Genomic DNA, 24,405 nt, shown 5'->3' with positions numbered 1-24,405 from the left:
TTCACCTCCTCCACCACAGAGCTAAAGCTTTATAGCTTGATGAACCCTCATATTTAGATTCTGCTACTGTGGATTCATTGCTTCTGAAAGAATTTCATTGTTTTCAATGCACAACATCATAATTGTAACTATCAATATGGGGGTTTCTAGCTATGCACTTCCTGGAAAGTCAAAGCATGTTGCTTGACCAAATGTAGTTAGTAATATAGAATGATTTATTGCTTGAATTTGTCGAAAAAATACAAAATTAGGTACCTAATAATAATCGCATACCAAATTGCAATCGCAATGCTGGAGAAAAAAAAAAATCACAATTAGATTGTTTTTGCAAATTGTTCAGCCCTACTTGAGACCGGTCTCAAGACCAAATTTTTAATGTCTTGGTCTTGCCACGGACTTGAGACCATTTTTACTCTGTCTTGTCTCGGTCTCAGACTGGCTGAACGCTGTGTTTTCCATCAAGACCGGTCGAGACCAGGACTGATCTGCTATTCTTCAACTTCATTAATGTAATAATAAGGAGAAGTACTTGCTAAAACAACAAATGGCTACACCTGCAAAAACTCTGACATCAGTCCATCTTATTTCTAGTCAGAAACACCTCTGAACACTTACTTAAGGCCTCATTCACCTGACAAATCTAGATAAACATCTCATTTTCAGATATCTTAAATAATAACGTATTGGTCAGTGGCTTTTAAATACATACAAACGTTGATTCTTTACAAGACGTTAGTTGAACAAATTTGTTAAGACTTCAGATTTTTGCATGTTGTGCTTCGAGAGAGTTGCAGACACCTTGTTTTTATCCATCAAATTGATCAAAAAGAAAACCAAAAATAAAGAGAGAATACTCTTTAACTGTTCAACCTTGTCATGGTTTTATAAAATTGATTTTTATGGTCTCGGCTTGTGTCTGTCTCGGTCTCGACCCCAAAAGTCTTGGTCTCAGATAGTGTGGTCTTGAGTACAACACTAAGAGAGTCAGAGATGCTGACATCAGGAAGAAAGTATAAACATATGTGAGAACTTAACCCGCACTGTTCAGCCGCCATGTTGCTGCTACTGTTGTGCCGCTGTTTTCTTGGGCAGCCTTTAGTGATGATGAGTTTGTCTGTATGATTGAAGACATCCTTCCCCTTTTCTTACTGATGTGTCTCTAACACTGAGGGCTTTACTCTGACCCCGCTCACACTGAGGGGCGGGGCTGACAAACAGACAGACAAAGGTTATGTACAGTGAGCTCTGCTGTAAATGCGAGAGGGACCCAACAGCAGTCAAGATGGCCGACATGGGCGTCGCTATACATCCAATCCATGCCAGAAGTCCCAAGTGGAAGTTTCTTCTTCGTGTTGGACTCAGCTGCCAGTGTTTGTCAGTCTTTTTCACGCCTAAGCCTAACCCTTGGTGCTAGATCTCAATATATATCACCTTCCTCACCGCCTTACCCTGAACCTAACCACTCGGATTTTAACGCTTAAGCCTAACCTTAGACGTACGGACTTCCAGTTGAGACCTCTGGTATGGATTGGATGTATGTCGGCCATCTTGTCTGCATCAAGGTACTCTTGGTAAATGCTGTCAATTTCAACATAGAAAAAAGAGTTAAATTTTAAAAAAAGAGCTAAAAAAACAAAGACATGATAAAGACACGTCTAAGTCGATGTGCCTTCTAAAGTTTAAGACCTCTCACTGGTAAAATGAAGACTTTTTATGGCTTTAAATTTCAAAAATCCAATATAAGACTTAAAAAGCCTTACTGCCCACTGCTAATGTGAGGATAAACTCTCTCTCTCTCATGTTATTCCTTTTCTATTTTGCTCCTGATCTTAGTTACAGTCAAAAAGATTAAAAAAAAATTGTCCTTTCTTGTCCACCTGAGCAGATGGGTACTATATGCTGCAAACTTTATAGAAGTTGTTAAAACGTGCCTGAAAATGTAGAGTCTTTTTGTGGATAAGCCTTGATTGTCCATCTGTTGTTTTCCAGTATGATTATCAGGACAGGATAAAGGTTTTGTCTGACAATCAGACTGATCCACAAAGTCCCATGATTGTTTGATCAGGCCATTATCTGGCTTATACTGTTTAGTCGGATGCTGGCAGGAGTAAACAAGACTGAAAGTTAAAAGCCAGTTTTGGGTATCTGGCTGTTTTTGATACACTGTGCAGTGAATAGATTTCAGTCTGCATCAAAAAGGAATTACGGTTTAATACCCAGTCCTGGTGTTTGCATGTTAGCTTAACACAAAGCCATTCTGACTCTAAATGAGAACTCAGTTTGAATCTTTCCCAGGAAAATCGTCCTCAAACAACACCATGGGTTTCTCTATCAAGGCAAATGTCTGCTGGATTGCAGTCTGGGCCTTTGAAAACCACTGGACCAGTTGCCAAATTGAACCCCTGCTGTCAAGGGAGCGAGGAGTGAGTGTGTGTTCTAATCTGTAGGAGGGAAGTGGCTGGTTTGTGTGTGAGGATGATCTGGTTCCCCTCACTCACGTCGGAAGCAGAGAACAGTGACGAATACGACCCCTGACATATGCAAATGTCTACTGATTCACACAGGCAAGGCAGAGCATGTGTGCGTGTCGGTGTGTGCGTCTTTGTGTGTCTGTGTGCGCCCATGTGCCGTGGGAGAAAGCCTGTGTTTGTACAGTTAAAAGCTGCCTGCATGTGGTGAATGTTGGTAGATAATTTCTGTTTGTCTGCAGAATTAGCTGTGCACATGGCTGTGTCTTAAGGTGTGCTTGTGTTTTACAGGTGGGCAATAAGATCTGAAATTTATTTAAGTATTTTAGTGGTGAGGGTGCACAACAGAATTATCTTAGATAGTGAAGAAATATATAAACTGACAATCTGCAAAAGCTGAGGAACTGTAGAATCACATTTTAGCAAAACGTATCTATGGTCCAAGTGGGGCTTAATGCCTGAAAATCAAAATTTAAGATTAAGATTAACTGACCTATGTGGAACTGCTTCATGTTTTTCTAAACTGTCAGAGAGCAAAAAATGTTTATTTCCACAATCTGCACATACAGCAGTTTGCAAACGTTTTTGGACAATCTCAAAAGACAGCATCCTAAACAGACTGCTCAGAGTCAAACAGGAGAAATCAGACACACACAGTACCAACTAGAAAAAATAAGCAGTCTTGTCCACTCATTTATTACTTTAGGGCCATTATAGTGTGAATAACGGGGGAGCTATGGGGAGCTTGGCTTCCCTAAAAAGGGCACAAGCTCTTCCAAAAAACCTCAAATGAGATATTTAGGGGGAGCTCTAAAAAGTTGACAACATGGTTATTTTCTTTTATGCACATTAAGTTTCCTGAAATGTAGGCCAGGGGTCATCAACTACATTTGAACAAGGGCCAGATTCTGTCTGGACAGACGCATCAGGGGGTGTTCAAGGTAACATATTATTGTATTTTCCTACAAAATAGAAGTAATTTTTGTCTGTCCCTGTCACCTATACTGCAGCCAACCACTAAGGGCTGGTTGAAACATTTCTGCTTCACATTCTTAGGGCTGCCATGTTTTCCATCATGAAAAAAACACATGTAGGAAATAGGTCCTGGTTTGATTGTCTGGCAGAAAAACTGCACTCCTCAAGAGCCTAAAGTGGAAAGTTGACACAGAAAACTGCAGATTTCATCATAGACTGGATTGATCAATGCGTGTTTATCATGCATCATATTAACAAATACTAGTTAACAGGTGGATTTCTGTAAAACATGGATCAAACATCTAGCCATTTCTGATAAAAATGCTGCAGTCCTGATTGTTTTGGAGTGATTTGATAGCTGAAGGGATTAAAAGGCATTAGATACTCTAAAAGCAAATATATTTATTTTCCACCTCACATTTTCTGAATGTTATAATCTTTTAGGGGCCGGATGAGGAGCTTTGGGGGGTCTGATACCCCCAGGCCACTAGATGATGATCACTGCAATAGACTCTTTTCAAGCCAGCGTCATGATGACGCTGGAGGCAAAAGAAAGCCCAGAACGACCAGCAAACACACAGTGTTTACCATGTATGAGACTTAAAATGTTAACAAGCTGCTGATAATTGTATAACAAGGTGTTTCTGATTTTTTTTTATCACTGAATGTATGTCATTATGAATGTGTGTCATATCATACGTCTTTGGCTCAGCACAAATCCGCACTTTTCGGGTTGTGGGCTGACAGGTTGTGGGAGTTTTGTGCACAGAACGAGCCCTGAGCTGTTAGTGTCTTTGTTTTTCTTTAGTACAACAAGAAGGAAAAGGAGGAAATATGAAAACAGACAATCAACATTGAGGAGTTTTACATCAAATCGCTGCATCATTCTCAAATGAAATTATGTTGATGTACTTTCTTTGTCCTTTCCAAATAAAAGATACAATTATAAAAAAAAAAAAAAGACTCAAAACATAAAACTGGAAGGTCATTTGTTTTTGTGTTTTCTCAAATGAAATCATGTTGATGTACTTTCTTTGTCCTTTCCAGATAAAAGATACAATTATAAATAAAAAAAAATCGCTGCATCAGTCATAGTAAAGGACATTTGAGTGAGACTTGGTAAAAATGTAACCAAGGCTTTATAGTAGTTGTAGGACATCTTCCTCACATTTAAAAAACAAGCCTAAAAAAACTTGCTAGCCACCGTTGGCTAACAAGTAGAAATGGATGTTTTGCCTCCAGTTAAGCCCCGCCCACCAAAAAACACCATACTGTTTATTAACACTACTCCGTCTGTTCCTGCTGTGGTCTGTCATGTGTGGCAGCGCTGCAGTGTAATAAGGCCCAGAATTACGTAGGTACCTGAACTTATCAGTGAATTATCATTTTTCTCAAGAATTTTGTGGGTATAACGACATGTTTCCTGTGATTATCTGTTTTTGATATACTGTTTGCTCCGATTTTCTCTGATTAAACTTGTTCATCTCCTAGCACTGCTAACTTGCCTCGTCACTTTGATTACTTTTTCCGCTTTCCCATGCTTCTCCTAACCCGGCACACCAGATGGATTTGTTTCATAAATCCATCTGGAAAACCTCTCATAGACAGCGCTTGGGAAAGGGCAGAGCCTTTGATAAAAAACTTGGCATGTGATTGGATGAATGCTCTGTCTGTCACATCTTTATGGGCCAATCAGAGTAACAAAACACATGACGTAGCTGCTACCAAGCTTCGCCTCTACCGAAGGAGTAACCTCCATACAGAACTGCATAACGCAAACCATGGAGACTGTAGACATGTCAGTACATGACTTTTGTCATTTTTGAACAGAAAACAACTCACTGCTGTTCTTTGTTTAACAAAGAAATGATGTCAAGTTCTGATAAAACTGGCACTTTAAGCAACATCCACGCTTTTCTGCCATAATTGGACCGGCCTCTTGTTGCTGCTTGCTTACGTCACGACTCCGCCGCGCCCAAAAGTACTTCCCCTCGACACTGATTGGTCCTGTCACTTTCTAACCAGGTCCAAACGGTTCAAATGGTAGCTTTGCAAGATGGAGTCACCAGTGAGAAACACGGAAACGGGCGTATACATCTGCTTTGCAGGTTATGCTTCTCCCTCTCTGCTGATAAGTTGCGCATATGCGGAGGAGTTTTCTAGGGAGGGTGTGCCCTGCCGTAATCAAAATGTGTTCAGAGACAATGGTAGAAGAGAAACTGATGACAGAATTGTATTGTGACAGCATAAAACCTCCACACAACTTATACTGGTCACTATATAATCATTTTCATCGAGTATACTCAGTATATCACAGACCCCTAACTACATCCAAACATTTGGGTTTAAACTGGTGATAATGGTATTGCAAAAGTCAATTTCATGGCAGAGGTAATACCAGTGATATTACTGACAGTTTATCATCCACCACCACCACATGTCTGTTTATGTGTGCATGTATGTCTGGCTGGCCTTCTGGGAGCTGGTGTGTCTGTTCTCAAAGTGTGTTTGATGGGAGATGAGCTTACTTGGATCAGACTTGGAGAATGTGTCTCTATCCAGCAGGTTTCTGAAAAACAAGGAAACAAAGACACATTGTGGCATTAGAACTAATTGCATGGCTCTCAGACTTAACAAAGAGAGTAGAGCAGCAAAGTTATTGCATCACTGAAACTCGTCTAATTAGCTTCCTCTCTAACCTCAACTGCTTGTTTAGCCATAATCCTCCCCTGAGTTGATGAACAAAAGCCATTTCATCCTGTCATCAAGGCAGCAACATTTAACAGACTATAAAATTGAGCTCAAAATGGGGCCCATTTATATTTCAAACAGAGAGAGAAAACTGCAGAAGAGAGGACCTATTTTTCACATTTTTGCACTCCCTAGACGCCAGTGAAGGCAACAGTGAAGGCTGCCATCAAATTTACATGACACACCGGTCTTTGCTTTCTACATGAGGGAGGGGGATAAATGCACTGATGAGTCCCATCACAGAACAGATGCTCAGCACCGCTGAGGTACTTTGCGGTTAAACAGCTCTGAAGGAATTAAATATGCACAGGAAAATGACACATTGCAGCTGCCAGAGATGCGACAAGAAAGATATCGAGGAGCAGCTTGGGTTTATGGAAGGGAGACCCGGTGTGCTACGTCAGTGGTGGGCCTTCGCCGTCATCTGTCTGGGAGTGTCCAGGTCTCCAGAGGAGGTAGCAAGGAGGTCTACAACACCCAAAGAAGACGGAGTGAACCCTTCACTTGCCTACTCTGCTTGTCCTCCTGCCAAATCTTACATTAAAACCCCATAAAGCTTTCATAGCGCTAACCCAGAAGGACTAAATCATATGAACGCATCAGGAAGTCAGACAGGACACGTGGGCTCAAAATCTAAAACAGTTAGAAGAATTTTTTTGACACCAAAAGATAATACAGACACAAAGGTGTCAACCATACCTTCTAGATCAGTGGTTCTCAACCTTTTCAGCCCACAAACCCCAAAATAAAGGTGCCAGAGACCGGGGACCCCACTGTACCTGAAGGTGGTTGAACAGTCATGCACAATTCAGAATAGTCAAGTGCGGACAAGTCTGTCCTTAAAAGGGGGTAAATGGGAGAGCTTTCTGGTGCCCAGGCAAACTGGGGGACCATGGAGGTCAGCAAAACCATGGTCCATTGTGAAGTTAACTTGCGATACCCATATTTTATATTTTACCTGAATAATAACCACTCTTACCAAAGAAACAAATATCTTTATTTATGCATGTGTTTGGTAAAAGCCTTCTTAAAATGAAAATCCTTTTTGTCAGAAAAAATAATAAAAATGGTTTAAAAATAGCTAAAATGGGTTAATAATAGCAAAAAAATGGTGGAAAAGGTGGTGATGTTGGATTTTAAAAGTAGCAGAAATGGGTTAGAAGTGGCAAAAATTTGATAAAAATAGCAAAAATGGGTTAAAGTGGCAAAAATGGGCATACATAGTGGTAAAAGGGAGTTAAAATGTGGCTGAAATGGCTTTAAATTGGCAAAAATGAGTGGAAATTTGGTGAAATGTGATGGAAAATTGGTATAAACTGGCAAAAACAGGGTTAACTGAGAAAGAAAAAATAGGCAGATATTGGCAGAAATTGGTTAAACTATCAAAATTGGGCATATCAAATGGTGAAATGTGGTTAAAATGGGAAATATTGGGTGTAAAAGGGGTTTAATAGTTGCAAAAATGGGTCAATAGAGGCAACATTAGGTCTAAGTGGCAAGAATTGGTTTAGAAGTGGCAAAAACAGGCAGGAAAAGGTGGTGGAATGAGTTTAAAACTTACCAAAATAGGTGTTAAATGTCAAAAATGTGTTAAAATGAATGGAAAAAATTATAAAAGAGGTAAAAATGTGATAGAATTGGTGGCAACAGTGTAATTAAAAAAATAATCTTAGTTTTTTAGGGCATCTAGAGGCCCCCTCTCAGTGTCTCACAACCCCAAAGGGGGCCCCAACCCCAAGGTTGAGAACCACTGTTCTAGATTACTGCTCTGTTATACACTGCTATGGATGCATTGGTTTATTATATGCCTATATAAGCAAATGTCAGTAGCAGATATTTACCTGTTGTGTCCAACAATTTAAAACTGTTTTTTAGCACAACTGACACTTTTAAATATGTATTCAGTTGGCAAAATATCATAAAACACCTGCAAATTTCAATCTAATATGCTGCAACAAATCATATACAGCTTGAAAATTACCATACGGATCCTCTCTGTTTGCATTAAGTGGTTGCAGCAAGTGCCTACATCTGTTGTTTTTGACTGCATAAAGATTTCATTCCTCAGTACAGTGGCTTGTAAGTAAAACACCACTTAGCAACGTTGGGAATATTCCAGAAGTCTGAGAACTTGCAAAAGACAATTAAAATATAATGATGTTCTTGCTGATGTACGAGATATCTCTCCCCTTCAGCGTCTTGCCTTTACTCCAAAAACCACAATAGCTCCATTTTTCACTGCACATAGGATTTGTATTTTCCTCTACATTTTTCTGGCAGAGGCTGTTCCTGCTTACAAAGACGCTCTGAATTTCAAGACACTGAAGTGACGAAAGCGTTTGATATTGTAGGATTATTTCCTTGTGCACCTTTGTTCTTCCTGCAGATATTAGGGGATCAATGTAATGCAAAGTTAGAAGATGTATGCAAAAACATGTTAAATTCAAGTAACATTTAAGGAACTATTTCTTCAGCAAATTTACGAAAAAAAAAGGCTAAAATGCTGCTTATGGGAGCAGGGGAACAAGATGCCATGTGCACAGATCCCTTGCACACATGACAGCTGGGAAGTTTAGCAGGCCATCGCATGCTAAGAGAGTCAGAAGTTGTGAATTTAGTCATATGAAATGTTACTGCATGGATTTAGATCTAGTGTGTAAGCACAGACATGAGAAGCAAAGAGCTAAATCCTGCTGCAGGAGTGTCTGTGGATATTTAAAGCCTTTTTCTCACTGCTTCCACTGTCACATTCAGAATCTTCTGACTGACATGAATTCAAGCTGACCTCCTTACAGCCACTTTGCAAGACTACAGAGCCCAATTTTGACTCTTAAAAGTAAGATTTTGTGTAAAGCCCCACTTTAAGCTGCAATAATGTCAGCAGTGAGACGCCCGTGTTGTGCTCAGCTGACAGAGACAGACAGACAGAGTGGGGAGAGGGGCCCTTGCTATCATGCTAGCTGCGGGGCGAGCGTTCTGTCGCCCGTCCTGTCCTGTATGACAAGCAGCGAGTGTTTGAAGCCGTTGATGGCTAGTGATGTATCTAGATCAGGCACTCGTGTTGTGCTGATCCCAGTGAGGCCCAGATGGTAAAACGCCACGCTCGGCTGCTCTTGCTGTCAGGGAACGCCCACTGGCCCTTTCCCCGGCTTTGAGACCTTAAATAAATGATAATAAGCGATGGAATCAGGCCTAGTCATATCAGGGATGTGTTTGTGACGGGCAGAAAGTCTGGGAGATTGTGTAGGAGTGAGAAGTGGGCGACTTCACCTGCCAAATGGGATCAATGTCTAATAAAAAGCAATACCGTAATCTGCTGGCTCCCAGAGGAGTCGGCGCGCAGGCACGGAGCAAGATATGAAAAAAGGATGCACGCATGTTTAAAAGAGAGAGCACAACTGTATGTGTGAGTGCCTGCAGAGCTGCACACTCTAATACGGATATGGTAACCCTCCCTCTGATTCATGAGCACCCCAGGGCTTCCACCTGGCCCTTGTAGAGATGGGCGACTCTTTAAAAAGCCCTTTCCACCGCAGGCAGCCTGGGAAACGTCTGTGTGGTCCGAGCAGAGTGCCTCGTCGTTCATCAAACATTTACGAGTGCAGTCCCTCCTCGACACCAGAATTACATTTGAAATCCCACCAGTTACATCACAGCCTCCTAAACATGGCAGCAGGAGCTTTAAATACCTGTACGAGGGGGAGGAGGAGGGGAGGGGGACTTCCATCTGCGAGAGCAATTGAGATGAAATTTTCCAAGATGTATTCTTGAAAAAAAGGGGAACATTGCTTGCCTGCAGAGGTTTGCAACCAGGATTTCATCACAACATGACCAGAACTTACTTTTCAAGGAAATATTGGAAAATGACAAAGTGATGCATTCAAAATAAACACAATTTCCCTTCACACAAGCCCACTCAATTCAACCTGTTTATGTCATGTTTCATAAACAGAGGGGGTGTTTGAACTGGTTCTCTAATACAGCCCAAAAATATAAGAGGAAGAGTGTTTCCATTTCACCATACCAAAAAAAAAGGAAAGAAGAAAAAAGCTTTGTGACGTGACAGGATTATTTTCTTTTGTTTGCTTTGAGCAAATCAGACTAATTAATGACTGAAAGGTCCGAATACAGAGAGATTAAAAGGGAAAGCTACCACAGGGAACATTTGGTCCACTCATAGCCACATAATGAGAAAGAGCAGTTATCTAAGATTAAATGTCTTTCTTCAATCATTCTGCGCTTCAAAGCATAATAAGATGTCCTTAGTTGGCCAACAGTCTTCATATATTCAGTGCTGAAATGTTATAAAAACTTTTAATTAACTGCTAGATTTATATGAAAATGAACAGAGCCTAATTTAAGTCATGGGACAATGCAGGGAAAATCTGGGATACAACTTCATGACTTTCATTTTAGCTTGCTGCAATGCCAAGTAGGGATGTTGAGCGTTAATTCTGAAAGAAAGATATGCCTTAGCAATCCGTGGCCATATACTGAAATTAATACTTTGATATTTCTATTCTTACAGAAAATTTGCAGAATTGCCAATGGTTAACATGGTCAGAATCTTGAGAACCAGAGCTTTCTGGTGATATAACGTGATATATTAATTACGGATGCAAGATATTGGATTTTTGCCGATGTCCCATATGCTGATTGTTATAGATTCATTTTAGCCCATACCGATATTTAAATATGTTTTACATAACTAAAAATTCTGTCCTTTTAACATATTTTTTGGTTTGAGGATGAAAAAAGAAACTTTTTTTTTTCCTTAAAAAACACTTTAACCTATTAAAGCCTGAAAACACAAATTACAGCCAGCTCACTCCTCACTTAACCCTGTATCCATCCATCACCAGTGCCTGGACTTCATCTGTAGTATCCTGTCCTTCAGTCAGCCTCATTACACCCTCGAGGGAAATAAGGACATTACAATGGGGTCTAATTGCCATATACACTGCACAATTCACATTTTCAACCTTGTTAAACGGATCATTGTTCACACACATTTAGTCTTTCCTGAATGAACTGCATTTATTCAGGTTTCTTATCAAAACATATATTTTCTTTTCTTGAAGTTACATTTGGACACATCATGATAGCCTTTAACCAACCCTTGCCTAAAAGTTATTGTTTCAGTGATTTTTGGTTTTGTAGAAGCGGGTCCTTTTGGTGCTTTCTCTGTCATTTTCATGGGATTCAAAATCCCTTCTAAAATCCACACTGAGAAATGCAGGATAATTCCCAAAAATACTTTAACCTGTGACCATTCATTTTATGCAACACCTCCTTTAAGACAGATGTATTCTTTTTTTTTTTTTTTTAAAGATCTATTTTTGGCCTTTTTGCCTTTATTTGATAGGACAGTGGATAGAGTCGGAAACAGGGGAGAGAGCAGGGAGAGACATGCAGGAAATAGTGCCACGGGCCGGATTCGAACCCGGGTCGCCTGCGCACATGGCATGCACCTTAACCACTCGACTACCGGCGCACCAGACAGATGTATTCTTAAGCCTAGGACACAAAAGTGGGTTTGGAAACACTGACCCCTTACATGGTTGGTTCCAGCCCCCGCACAGTCGACTCCACATGAGCATGGCTAGTGAGAAAACCTTCACAACAAGAAAAACCCCCTCGCCTTCCGGCTTCCTAGAGTCACCGAGGTCCAGATTGCAGCGTGGGTGGTCGCTCCAATCACATACCCTCACCTAAGTCCATTAGGTTGACATTTACCCCTGCAGCCAAAGTGCAGGTTTGCTCTCTGTTAGTGTGGTAACAGTCTGTGCAGCACTGCAATGTCTAATAAAGAGGTCGCCTTGGTAAACAAAGGCGCTGTAATGAACGGCACAGGCCCATCTTGGAGGGAGGATAACGACAGATCAATAAGGTCAATCGAGTCTGAGAAAAACTCTGAGCTGCTCTGATCAATCAACCTTTCAAGCACCTGAGACACTCTTTAACTTGAAACGATTTTCTCAGACTTAGAGTGTGTGCGTCTTTTGTATGTGTGGGTTGCCCGAGGGAAAGTGTCTTCAATAATGAACTAAAGGAATCCTGATTCACTGAGAGAAGCCACAACATCAGCAGTCCATTTAGAGCAGACTTAGGAAAGAAAAGAGGTGGAGGAAGAAGAACTTTAAGAGCAATTTCTGAACAAAATTAAATTTACAACAACAGTTCGGGAGCCAAGCCCTTACTATGAGACAAATAATTGATTTCATACAGCAAAACTGCTCCATTCATCCCTCTCAGCGTCAGCCAGCCTCATTCTTTGCCAAGTTACTGCTTGAGTTCTTTCTAATTTATTCTTATAAATCTATTGAAAGCCATCTAAATATTACTAAATGCCGCTTTGCTGCAATTTTGAGTCACGTTTGATGAAAATCAGTAGTATTCCCACTGCTCAGCTAACCTTGTCAGCTGCTGTGCATTTTAACAACACAATGATTTAAACCAGGAGGAAACTGTCGTTATTGAAATATAAGGCCAAGAAAGAAATGTGAAAATAAAAGGCCTTGAAGTGTACACTTGAGACTGGCTGCAAAACCCAAGGAATCCCCCACTGAAATAAAAGTATTTACAGCCTGGTTTACAATGATTTTGGTCTAGAATAATCTTTTCTTTCCTGGAGTTGAGATCACACCTACAAATTTCAGCCTGACCCTCCTGAGCCCATGCCAGGTCTCTTTGAGCCTGGCCCTACAACAAGGAACATGACAGCATGCGTTACAGACATGGTCTAATTATTCTTCATGATAATCAGAGCAGTGAGGATGAGAAGCAGACGCACAAACATCAGTGATTACATCAAGTCATGATCAAGTTCTTCAAAGACACCCAGTTAGACAGAAGTCAGAGTATCATCTTGTGCTAGTCTTGTTGGGAATTTTATGGAGTACAACAATGTACATAATTCCAACAGCAAAATGGTGTATTCACGATATTGTGCACTTCATAATGAATGTGGTGTGATTTCAGACACAGTTGAGGACAGGATGAAAACAGGCAGAGCTATGATAACAAATTATGATGTGATGGGCAAAAATGGGAAAAAAACCTCAAGCAAAACCAGGCTAATATTCATCAGCCACTGACCAACAAGAAGAAGTAAACTCGGTCAACAAGTCCTGCACCCCCATCCGGGTCTACAAAATTAACAGAGCAGTGGAGCTGTCAAACAAACTTGTCCACACCCACATATTCCTAAGAGGTCTAATCATTGTAAAATCACGAACATCTGCGTGGATAAACCAGGACTTAAATTACACTAAAGATGAGAGAACTGCATAAATTAGCTTTCTTAGCTGTTTGCTCCAGTTGACTGACAGGTGGGCGGGTTGCAGTTGTTCGACAAAAGGCTTGAAGCATGTAACAGCTCCACCTCTTTGTCTAATTCTGGACTGATCTGAAGTTGGGTTGAGATATCATTTCCTCAAAACATGTCTTTAGAAACCAAAGGGTGATTACTGACTTGCAAACTACACTGCATCTATTAGTGCCACATCCTGTTTGAGTACACATCCCAGGGCTGGTCATGAGTTTTCTAGTCAGGGCTTGTGTTTCCACTGCACACACCATGTTCTATCTTAAGCACATCAACAGAGAGCTAATCTACTCAGCTCCACCCAAAATAAGCCTGCAGCCAGCACATGTAAGGCTAAACAAAGAAGAACAGGAAACAAATTCAGATATAACATCAACACAAATGAACAGAAAATCAACTTCCTGAAAGCAAAGTTACATGTTGGTTGTATGTTATTCTCTGTATTCCCTGTGGTCTTTTGAAAGTCAGCTGTACGATTCTGGGCTCCATTTCATTAACAGCTCAAGGGACAAATGCTGCACGCTAGCATTGGGCGGTATTCATTTTTTAATACTGTCATACCCTCCACAAATGTTTTTACCAGGGTGTACGGTGTTACCAATAGATGTTTTTTTCTTTTTTAAGATTTATTGACAGAATAGGACAGAACCGGAAACAGGGATGAGAGAGCTGGGGAGACCCATCTGGTTAAGTACCACAGGCTGGATTTGAACCTACAACTTACATTGGATGTGCCTTAAACCACTAGGCCACCTGCACCCCCAGCCAGGTGCTTTAAAATCCTCATTGTACAAGCACTGGTTGGCGTGTTGCGCAAGCACAGAGAGCCTGGTGTGCGCCTCTGCAGTGCTTCATCTAATCCTTTTTAAAAATGCTTCAAGTCAAAAAAAACATGTTATAAAGTGATATTCACTGGAGCCGCGGTGATTTATAGTTGAAGCATTGTTCTTATACCTTACAAATATGAGTTACATCAGGGCAGAGGAAAAAGGAAATTTCTCTCTTCCTCCCACAGATAATATGAGAAATAATAATCAGCTGTTATCATACAGGATCTGTGAATGTTAAGCAATGTTCCATGTGATTTCAAACAGATTAAGACTGGACTTAAATATTATGTCACTGTTTTCAGCGTTGTGCTTCAATGGTGAGCTCCGTCCTGCTGAGAGTTTACTTTATGGAGAGCTTATAAAAAGTAACAGAATACTTAGCTGCCTAAAATAACCAACAAGCACTGATAAACTTCATCTAAATTTCACATCAAAATGGGAAAAGATATCTGTAATTGTTTTAAAAACCTTCAATAGCTGTAATTGTACCTGGTATTGCAGCTGCAGGATGCAGTACCTCTGGATTTTAATAAACTTCATCATTTCTCATCACTGATCTATTCCCAGACCAAAGAATTAAAGTGTTTTATAACTCACATCTTTGTGGCTCGTGTTACAGCCAGCAGTGCAAGTTTAAAGTTTGATTTTATAGAAAACCATATCGCGGAGCAAGAGCTGTGTCAGCGCCGTGCAAAGCCATGAGTATAGACTGCATGCACCAGTGCATATGTGCCGTTCATCTTTTGCCAACGTCATAAACAGGAGTTCATAAGCCCCCATGAGTGTCAGCCTATAGCAGTAAGAGATCATTCACTTTTGCATATTTTGTAACTCACTCAAGCATAACATATTTACAAAGTGCACGTGATTGACAAGAACTGCTAATTAAATGCAATCAAATAACTGAAATTGTAATAATTAAATTATTATTTCAGATTTAAAGCAAACACCCTACATTAGAATCCCATATTGTGCTGAGTAGAAAGGCATCAAACAGTACCAATCAACTGAACATCTTCGAGTCTGTCCTCTGCAATCAGAGAGATGAAGGAGAGTGGTTATGCAAAAGATGAAAGCAGAGGAGAGGAGGAAGCAGGGGGTGAGATGGTTAGTAATGTGATGGAGCCATGTTGGCTCTCTGAGGTAACCAGGCGCAGCTATGGTGGCTGGCTGGTGTCTTAATTAGGCCAAATGACTCCTTTAAAAACTCATTAATGCAGCCACTCAGCATGACCCCTACTGGACCTCCTGTGGCTTGGACCCCCCCCCCCCCCCCTATGAAACAAACTTGATCTGTTGGTTGTAAGCTCATTGCTCTTTTCTACAGAAATGGTAAAGGATTTAAAAGAAAAACAGAGAAGGATAGAGAGAAATACATCTCCGGCAGCAATGCCACAAATTGAAGCAAAGAGGAGAAGAGGAGGGGACACGGGGGATCTTTTATGTCTGATTAGGCAGACAGCGGTGGTTGAACTTGAATATCTACCTCCAGATTAACAAGACAAATTGGAGTCAGGTGGAAAAATGTGAAACAATAGGTCTAAAAAAGATATATTAAGAATAACAATTCAGTCAGGAAAGTGAAAAATTGCATAAACAAGCTGTACCTGGAGGAATTTTTCAGCTTATTACAACAATGTGCTCAGCCTCAGAATGTCCTGCTGCTCTGAATTTAATCTCCTTTGTGACAAAACTGTTGTTTTAATCATTTTGGTCCTATGTTCATTAGAAGAAGGCTCAACCATTAACTGAAAAACAGCTCTTTAAAAATCTGGAGGGGAAAAAAGTTGTTGAATACTTTACTTTAAATGTTGCACAGCTGGGAAAGCCTGAGTTTATTAGCAAAACAAAATCATTCAATTTGTGTTTTGTAATTTTTGCAATTTAAATGCTTTATAAAACTACTTTTCTCACCAAATAACAAAGTCTTAAGTGTCCTCATTGCCTCCCCACTGTTGTTAAATTTATTAATATCCTATGTTTTTCAATGTTAATCCATCTCTGTCTCATTACACGTTATAACTCAGGAAGTTTTGATTCTACTATGATTAACTGATAATAATATCACCGACACCCTACAACTTTATTTTTACTAACTCTTCATAACATCATTTGCTAACAATCAACAGATAACTCTGTAATAGCAGATAGGAGATTAGCATTTACATACATCATATAATCATTTTTAATTTCTTATGTCAAATATATCAGACAAAACAGCCTGAATCACTAAAAATTGCAATAATTTAACTTTAAAGTTGGGAATATATGCATCTCCAAAAAATTGTGGAAAACTTCATTTACATTCAATTTAATGTACAAAAATTCTTCTATTGTTGATTTATTACACATCAAGTCAAATATCCCCAGCTGGTTCATTTTTTGTTTAGTTTTTGATTTAATCCTGATGATTACGGCTAATGCACCGTATTGGATTTTTGCCAATATCAAACATGATGATAATGAACTGATATTTACAAAATCATTTTAGTAGATACCAATATTTAAATTCAGTTTAGACCTAAAAATTCAATCTTTAAAACACATATTGAAAGTGTAAATAAGGATGACGAATAAAGAAAAATATTTCAGCTGACATAGGTCTGTTAGTCCAGCCTAAACCTCACTGACTTATTTGTTTGAATGGCAAATATTTGTTGATATTGGTAGATTTTATAGCCAAATTATTGGCTGTAAATATCTGCAGAAATGTTTATATCTGCTGACACCAAAATCATGCAGATAAAATCCTGCATACCTAATAGTGCAAATTTCTTATCTGTAAAGTAACCTTGAGTGTTGAGAAAGGCGCTTATAAATAAAATGTATTATTATTATAATTAATTTGATTATATCACAATATGACCGCTGCAATTTTCAAATCGCAAAAGGTGCAATATTTCTTTATCCTGAAGCTTGTGTCAAAATACCAGTTTAAGACTTTTTTGCAGCAGAGACAATATGCATTACATATCATGCAATCATTCTAGTGGCATATATTTAGAATGTTGTCCAAAAAAAAATCATATTTTTTTCATGTTAGATATTTTTTTTCTTGTTAAATATGAGAATTACATAAAAAAAGATCATTCCCTTTCATACAACAGTTTATATCCAATTTGCAAAATGAGTTGAAATCATCACAATTAGATATTTTTTTTCGAAACTGTTCAGCCCTAGTTTAATCTAATATTGTGTTGATTATATAGTATAGAATGAATCATTGCTTGTTTTTGTAGAAAAATACATGAGTTGAGGAATAATTGATATTAAATCAAGATTTTGGGTAAAAAAATCGCAATTAGATTATTTTCCCAAATTGTTGGTCACTGCAAGGAATATAAGTTAAAGAAATCTTTACATCAGTTACACTTTTCAAATTTAGAGGCTACTTTCACTTCTCTTATATAATAATAGTGTACAGCTGTTTCTTTATGTTCGTTATAGTTCTCATTTATAAATGTATTTCATAAAAAAAAAAGATTTCCTTAAAGCAGATGTTCTTTGAAATAAAACCTTTAATAGTACCACATGTCTTTATAACTGAACAAAACTCTAATTCTCAGATGAGTTCTAGAGTTATGGAGAGTGTCTTATTTCAAACATTAATCAGCAATAGATTTCAAAGTTAATGATATCCCAGGGACGTATTAGTCACAGTGAATCAAAAAAGTGTACATCACAGTTGTGTGTTAAGAGTGGTGGCTCTGAGGACAGATTTTGACACAAATTGCAGCAATTGGGTGCAGAGGGGTTTTAAATTAGGTGTTACAGCTAATCATCGTCATCTCACTTTTTTGTTGACCTGGCTAAATCACCAGTCCAAACTGTGAAATAAACTCTCTCAAATGTTTACACATTCTTGTATTCCTCCCTTCAGCAGCATCTTTAGCTCTTATTTCTCTTATCACTTTTACCTCTTTATAGGGATGGGTATTTGGAAGAAACCTGCCAACTCAAGCATCATTAATGTTAACGATCAATTAACTGATTAATCGTTATGTATGTATAAAAACAGACATACATGGGCACATGTATAACACAGCATTTCCACTAGACTTTTTTGTCCCCAGTCAAAATGACCGGCAGTCCTCAAGAATTCTGGCCATTTAGAACAAGTACCGGACATTTGCTTTATTATCATTTTGCTGCATTAACAGCAGCAAAACGCATAAATCTGATATTCTGTGGTACAACATTGATACATACAAGTCTGAGCTAAACGGGAGAGAGGACACATTTTTATTTCCAGACCTGACCCAAAATCGAGACAGTAGAAACCAAGCCAAACTTGCTGCCTGAGGAGATAAGTGCAGATAGTTGTGCAATGCAGAGTAAGATGTGTTTAGTCTCTTTATTACTGTATTTTCCGGACTATAAGTCGCTCCGGAGTATAAGTCGCATCAGTCAAAAAATGCGTCACGAAGAGGGAAAAAACATATATAAGTCGCACTGGACTATAAGTCACATTTATTTAGAAACTGACACACCGTTATCCTCTGACACACCGTTATGCTCTGATATAGAGAGGCGGTTGTGTTGTATGAAGCGGTAATACCAAGAAGACCTGCCTGCAAAGTCATTTATATTCCTCTCCTTGGCAACTACCAGGGCATGGAGACGTAACTGCACCGATGACAAGCCTCTCCCGGCAGCACGTCGTTCAAGCACCCATCTGTGTACTCGTTCCTCCAGCTCTGGCCATCTTCCTCACAGCCCGCGATTAGCTTTCTTTGTTTTCTTCATTGCAATTAGAGTAACCTTTGCTTTTTTGCCAGTCCCTCACAAGTTTTTCACTCACTCTAAATGTTCTTTCTGGGGCTTGATTACCATTTTCGTTCATTTTTTCAGTGGTACAGGAGCATATAGCATATAGTGTATAGTCTTCACCATGGTTATCACAAGCCTAGAGCACCCTCTCGCAGCTGTAGACGGTGATGTTTACTCCTTGTGCATGTCAGTCAGTATGAATTAACATTAAAGAACATGTTAAATTATATATATTTTGATATATAAGTCACACCTGACTATAAGTCGCAGGACCAGCCAAACTATGAAAAAGTGTGACTTATAGTCTGGAAAATACGGTAAAAGTCAACATCAGATCGACTAAATTTTTGTAATCAACCAAATTCTTAATGACCAATTAATCGATCATCGATTAATTGTTCCCATCCCTAGTTACAGATTATATTTTGCTTAATTTAGCTATGCTATGTTAGTGTTATAAACCAGACAGAAATTCTTCTTCACTGCGAAAAAACACAGAGCAGCAAAGAAGAACCAAATAGAGGAGGGTAAAAGCAGCCACTGCAGTGGCAAAGTTTGGAGCCAGCATGGCATTCATTATTTTCTGTATATATGCCAATTAATGACTTCAGACTGGCATTGTTGCCTAAGAAAAGAAGCAACAGAGGTTAATAGAAGTCAAATAGCTTTTAAACCATAAATCCTAGCCTCTTACTTTTTTCCACTTGAAGCTAGCCGTTGCACCGTTACAATGACGCTATCCGTGCCTTCAAATCCCTTATGGAAGCTTTTCTAGTCAGCCTTGTACTTGGGTGACTTTTCAGGGACTTTAAAGATTAAATCCACACTGGTAGATTCAATATTGGACGTCTTTTTATCTATTTGCCAGCCAACTTGAATCCACTACCTTGAATGCTAACAGCCATATTGTTTTCCACCTGTGAGGGGCTGTTTGGTCTTCACGTCATGCTGTGTCAAACTGTGCATGCTTTAACAACAGAGATCATTGTGGAAACAGCCCTAATAGTGCAAAACGGAGAGAAAGAGCCTATAATATGGCCCTCTTTGTCATTCTTATTAGCATATTTAGCAATAAAACTCACAATAATCAGCAGGAAAAACAACTGTAGTGTCACGATTCTATTTCTTGGGCAATGTTCTGAGTTCACAGCTAAAATATTGTGCTAGTTTTCCACAGCACAGTCAGTCCAGAGATATTAAAAGGCAATCAGACTGGGGCCCGATATCGGCCAATACTCAATGCTCTGCTATTGGAACTGGTATTGGGAAGTTGAAAATGGTATTGGAGCATCTCTGACATTAATATCTGCAAATAAATAAGGAAGGAGCAACATTTTGTTTAATTGACGCTGAATTGGCGCTACTTTCTACTCTCAGCGTGCATCTTTGCTTCATCCTCCATCACAAACACAACACTACTTCCTATTCACATCAGTCTGCAAATATTTATAAGTCTCTTCATAGTCTCATCATGTCCCATGGTCCCTAAAAGATTTTCTAAACATCTTAAAATGCATACTTTCGGCTGTAAGTTTGACATCCTTCACACTGACACCCAAAACCATCCTATAACATACATAAGATAGATAAGAAGTTACAGACAGAGTGAAGAACCACTGCATACTCTTCTTCTTGATTATTAATGAGTAGCAATGGATAGTGATAGTGAAATCTTATTCATTCCACCTTTCAATTATATCAATATGTCTTATTTTAGTTGGTGTTCAGTGATCTTTTCTAATATGAGGGTTAGAAATCAAAAAATAAGTAAATCAACCAGTTTTGGGTGTCCAGGAGGTCGTTTTTATTGTGGTGGTATCAAAACAGGTATTGATATTGTTAAATTTGAAACTGACAACTCTAATAAGCTTTAATTTAAGCTTTTCACATCATACAAGTACAAAACACATAAATGGGAATCCAGAATGGAAGAATAAGTTCAGAAACTGATGACTAGATTAAGAATTTCCAGTAAAATCATAAATGTATTCACTTGTAAAGACTTAAAATATCCATTGTTAAATAGCTTGCATGTCTTCGGCTCTTTCAGAAGACATTTCTTTTAATTGTCGTGTTATTTCAGCTGGAAACAGAAAAGTTTGAGATTGTGACTGATTACCAGCCTCAGTGTAGTTAAGAGGCTTAGTCATCAGCCAGTCATTCATTTTCAGAAATTAAAGTTTTCATCTTTTAATTTGAATATTTAAAGTCTCTTTCAAGTTAAAATTGTACAATTTTGCAAATTCTATCATCTCAAATTTAATTTCCCTTTTAAAGGGTAGCTTGATGTGTTTTTTCAGCCATGATTAGTTTAAACTAAAAAAAATTAACTTTTCATATCCAATTAAGATATGTTAATAATAACATGCTTCTCATGGCCTTTTTTATAACAGAACATTGTTTTACGTATTGGAGTTTAAAAGTAAATTCACCTGAATTAGTGGCACACAGGACCCAAGACCTAAAGGATAAGTTACAGAGAACAGAGATATTTAGGGCATTTCAGAGCTCTTGATGCCAAACTAAGCATAGCCTAAATAGCGATTCAACTGGCAACTAGCAGTGAGTAATCATGGACCGTCACAAGTTAGCAGCAGCAGACAGCAGCATCATCCAACCTTTCCACAGCAGCAATAAACAAGTCATGTCTGTTATGGTGGCTCCATAATGACAGCCACCATGACAGGACGTTGCAATTTTAAAAATTAGGATTTCTCTCAGGGATCCATGGTAATATCATTGATATTGGTATTGGCACAAATCACCTTTAAATGTTAAATACTGCTTTTATGAACTTTTTAAAATTCATACATCCCCTGTAAAAAAAATGTCCCATACTGCCTGTTAAATACTGCCTAAGCCAATGCTATAAGTCCCTGAGGTGCTTTACCTGGATTTCACTAACTGACGCACTAACAGACTTTACCCTGTCTGATGAAGAGACTCTGAGACAAAAGCTTGTGTTTGAAAACTGCGTACATTTAGCTATTGCTTCAAAACTTCATTGTATCCATAGAAAGTAACTGTAATCCAAACATTTCTCCAACACCAAATGGTCAAAAACTGTTTACACCTGCCCAGACAAAGACTGGTTCCTATTTTATAAACTAGCACACACTGGTTCCTGCAGGCTGTACATTTCAGCCAAATATGCATATGCTTGTGGAGTTTTAGGCAAAATAAATAGAACCATATCAGCCAAAGTCATTTTCTTTGTTCATCCATATTCTTTAAACTTTTAAGTGTGATTGAAGCTCTGAAGTTCGTCTCCTTCTTTAGCTTTAAAGAGGGTATTTAAGGACTGGAGTTCTAGATTTGAACTAGGGGTGCACAATATTAGCAGAATGATATCAATATCATCATATCTGATATTTCTGCCAATATTTACAACCAATAATTTGGCTATAAAACCTGCCTATATCAGCTGTAAATATTAGCCGTCCAAATAAATAAGTTAGCGAAGTTTTAGGCTGGACCAACAGACCTTTATCAGCTGAAATCTTTTTCTTCATTCATCATCATTCCTTACGCTTTACACTAGGGATGGATGATATTATGATGATGACATTATCGGCCTGATATCAGTATCAGATATCAGATATTAGCTGATAAAGGCAATTTACAGTATCCAAAGATGTCAACATTTCTCAAACATTAAATTGTGTGTTCTAAGGACTGAAGTTTTAGGTCAGTACTTTATAAAAATATCTGTATCGATAGCAGCATCAGGTAGAATTATTTTGTGAATATCGCCATATTGTATATCAGCAAAAATCCATTATCGTTTATCCCTAATTTGAACTGTACTTATACTGTATATCGGTATCAAAAATGGCTAAAATGATTTAGCAAATACAGGCATATCAGATATCTGACAAAAATCAAAATCACGCATCCCTTATTTCTCTGACTATGACAACTGTTGGAAATATTTGCAGTAAGATAAGGACTCATCTACAAAAAACATATAACATAGGAGGACTGAGCTCTTAAATTAATATAGACATTTAAGTAAAAAACTCTACATATAGTAGCTTTAACTTGTATAAAACATCAACTCAACACCAGCAACATGATATTGAAAAAAAATCTGGTTTAAATTTTGTACAGACTTTATGATGGCTTCATTTCTAACATATTTTTTTACATTGTGGCTTATAAAGTTAGAAGTTAACATTAAGCAGAATCAGATATTTGGTAAGCCACTGAAACACTGTAGCCTATACGGAAGTAAATGTGTATTTATTATGCAACCCTAATCACTATTTTGCTCACATTAAGCAGACAAATAAGCAGTTCTCACCTTGTTATTTTGTCCAATAATCACAATTTTTCCACCACTAACTGCGGTATACAATACTTTTGCACAGTAACCAAGATATGTGTAAAACTGTAAATGGCAGAAATAGTTATCTATATTCAGAGATTTCAGGGAGTAACAATAAAACAAAAAACATTCACCATCCTGAACTGAAATAGAAATCAATGACCGTTATCTTCCACTGGGTCCTTTTTTCACTTAACCCTGAAGGTTATTTCTCAGTCAGGCAAACATCTGTCTGATTCCCTGCTACACACTGCAATGATGGTCGACGGTTTCTGTGCTACCGAATCACAAGAAACGTGCACACAGGATTCCTTCTCTGCTCTAACAACTCTGTCTGTCTCTTTCTTCACCTTCCTTGTGGAAAGTGCAACATCGGCTGTGACACATCGACCGGCCTCTCAGCAGGTCAGCGTCCGACTTCAATACAGCCACATCACAACACGTCAATTCTTCGACAGGACACACTTCCTACCTTTTGTGCCCCAAAGGTCACGGCTATCTCTCCGCTGTGGACCACTCAGATCAGGTGACAGCAGCACAGTTGTGAACACCGACATTTTTATGCAAAAATGTTCTCAAATGCTTGTGAGGGTCACTGTTTCAGCTGCATCTGTGTTTGTGTTTTACTGTGTGTTTATCATGGAGGCTATTTGATGAGGAGTGATAGGTGCTCATCAGTCACACAGCTGGGTGCTGTAGCAGCAGACTGGGATGATTTTCTTCTCACTGATGCACAATATTGGACTTGAGTTAATCAATCTGTCAGTTCTCCTGCTCGACTTCACACGTGATGAGAGCGGAGATGGTTTGGATTTATTGAGTGAAGGAGGGCTTTCACTGAAGGATGGGATCTAGCCAGAATGAATGCTTCAGGAGATTTGCCAAAAGGCAGAGGCACCAAAGTGGGAAAATAACACCGCCCAGTATCTCAGGGCTGCTGCACTTGTAAAAACAGTG

General features: G+C 38.8%; 1 protein-coding gene across 1 annotated transcript in view; it reads right to left on the bottom strand.

Annotated features, from left to right (window-relative positions):
• Positions 1-24,405, bottom strand: part of LOC121515219 (copine-8-like) — a 145,536-nt gene that overhangs the window by 109,294 nt on the left and 11,837 nt on the right. The window contains exon 2 of the mRNA XM_041795871.1: positions 5,972-6,012. Coding sequence (XP_041651805.1) covers positions 5,972-6,012 — 41 coding nt within the window. The remainder of the gene's footprint in view (positions 1-5,971; positions 6,013-24,405) is intronic.

This window comes from Cheilinus undulatus, linkage group 9 (assembly GCF_018320785.1).
Source record: "Cheilinus undulatus linkage group 9, ASM1832078v1, whole genome shotgun sequence".
NCBI classification, from domain to species: Eukaryota; Metazoa; Chordata; class Actinopteri; order Labriformes; family Labridae; genus Cheilinus; species Cheilinus undulatus.
This window is presented reverse-complemented; position numbering and strand designations above follow the sequence as displayed.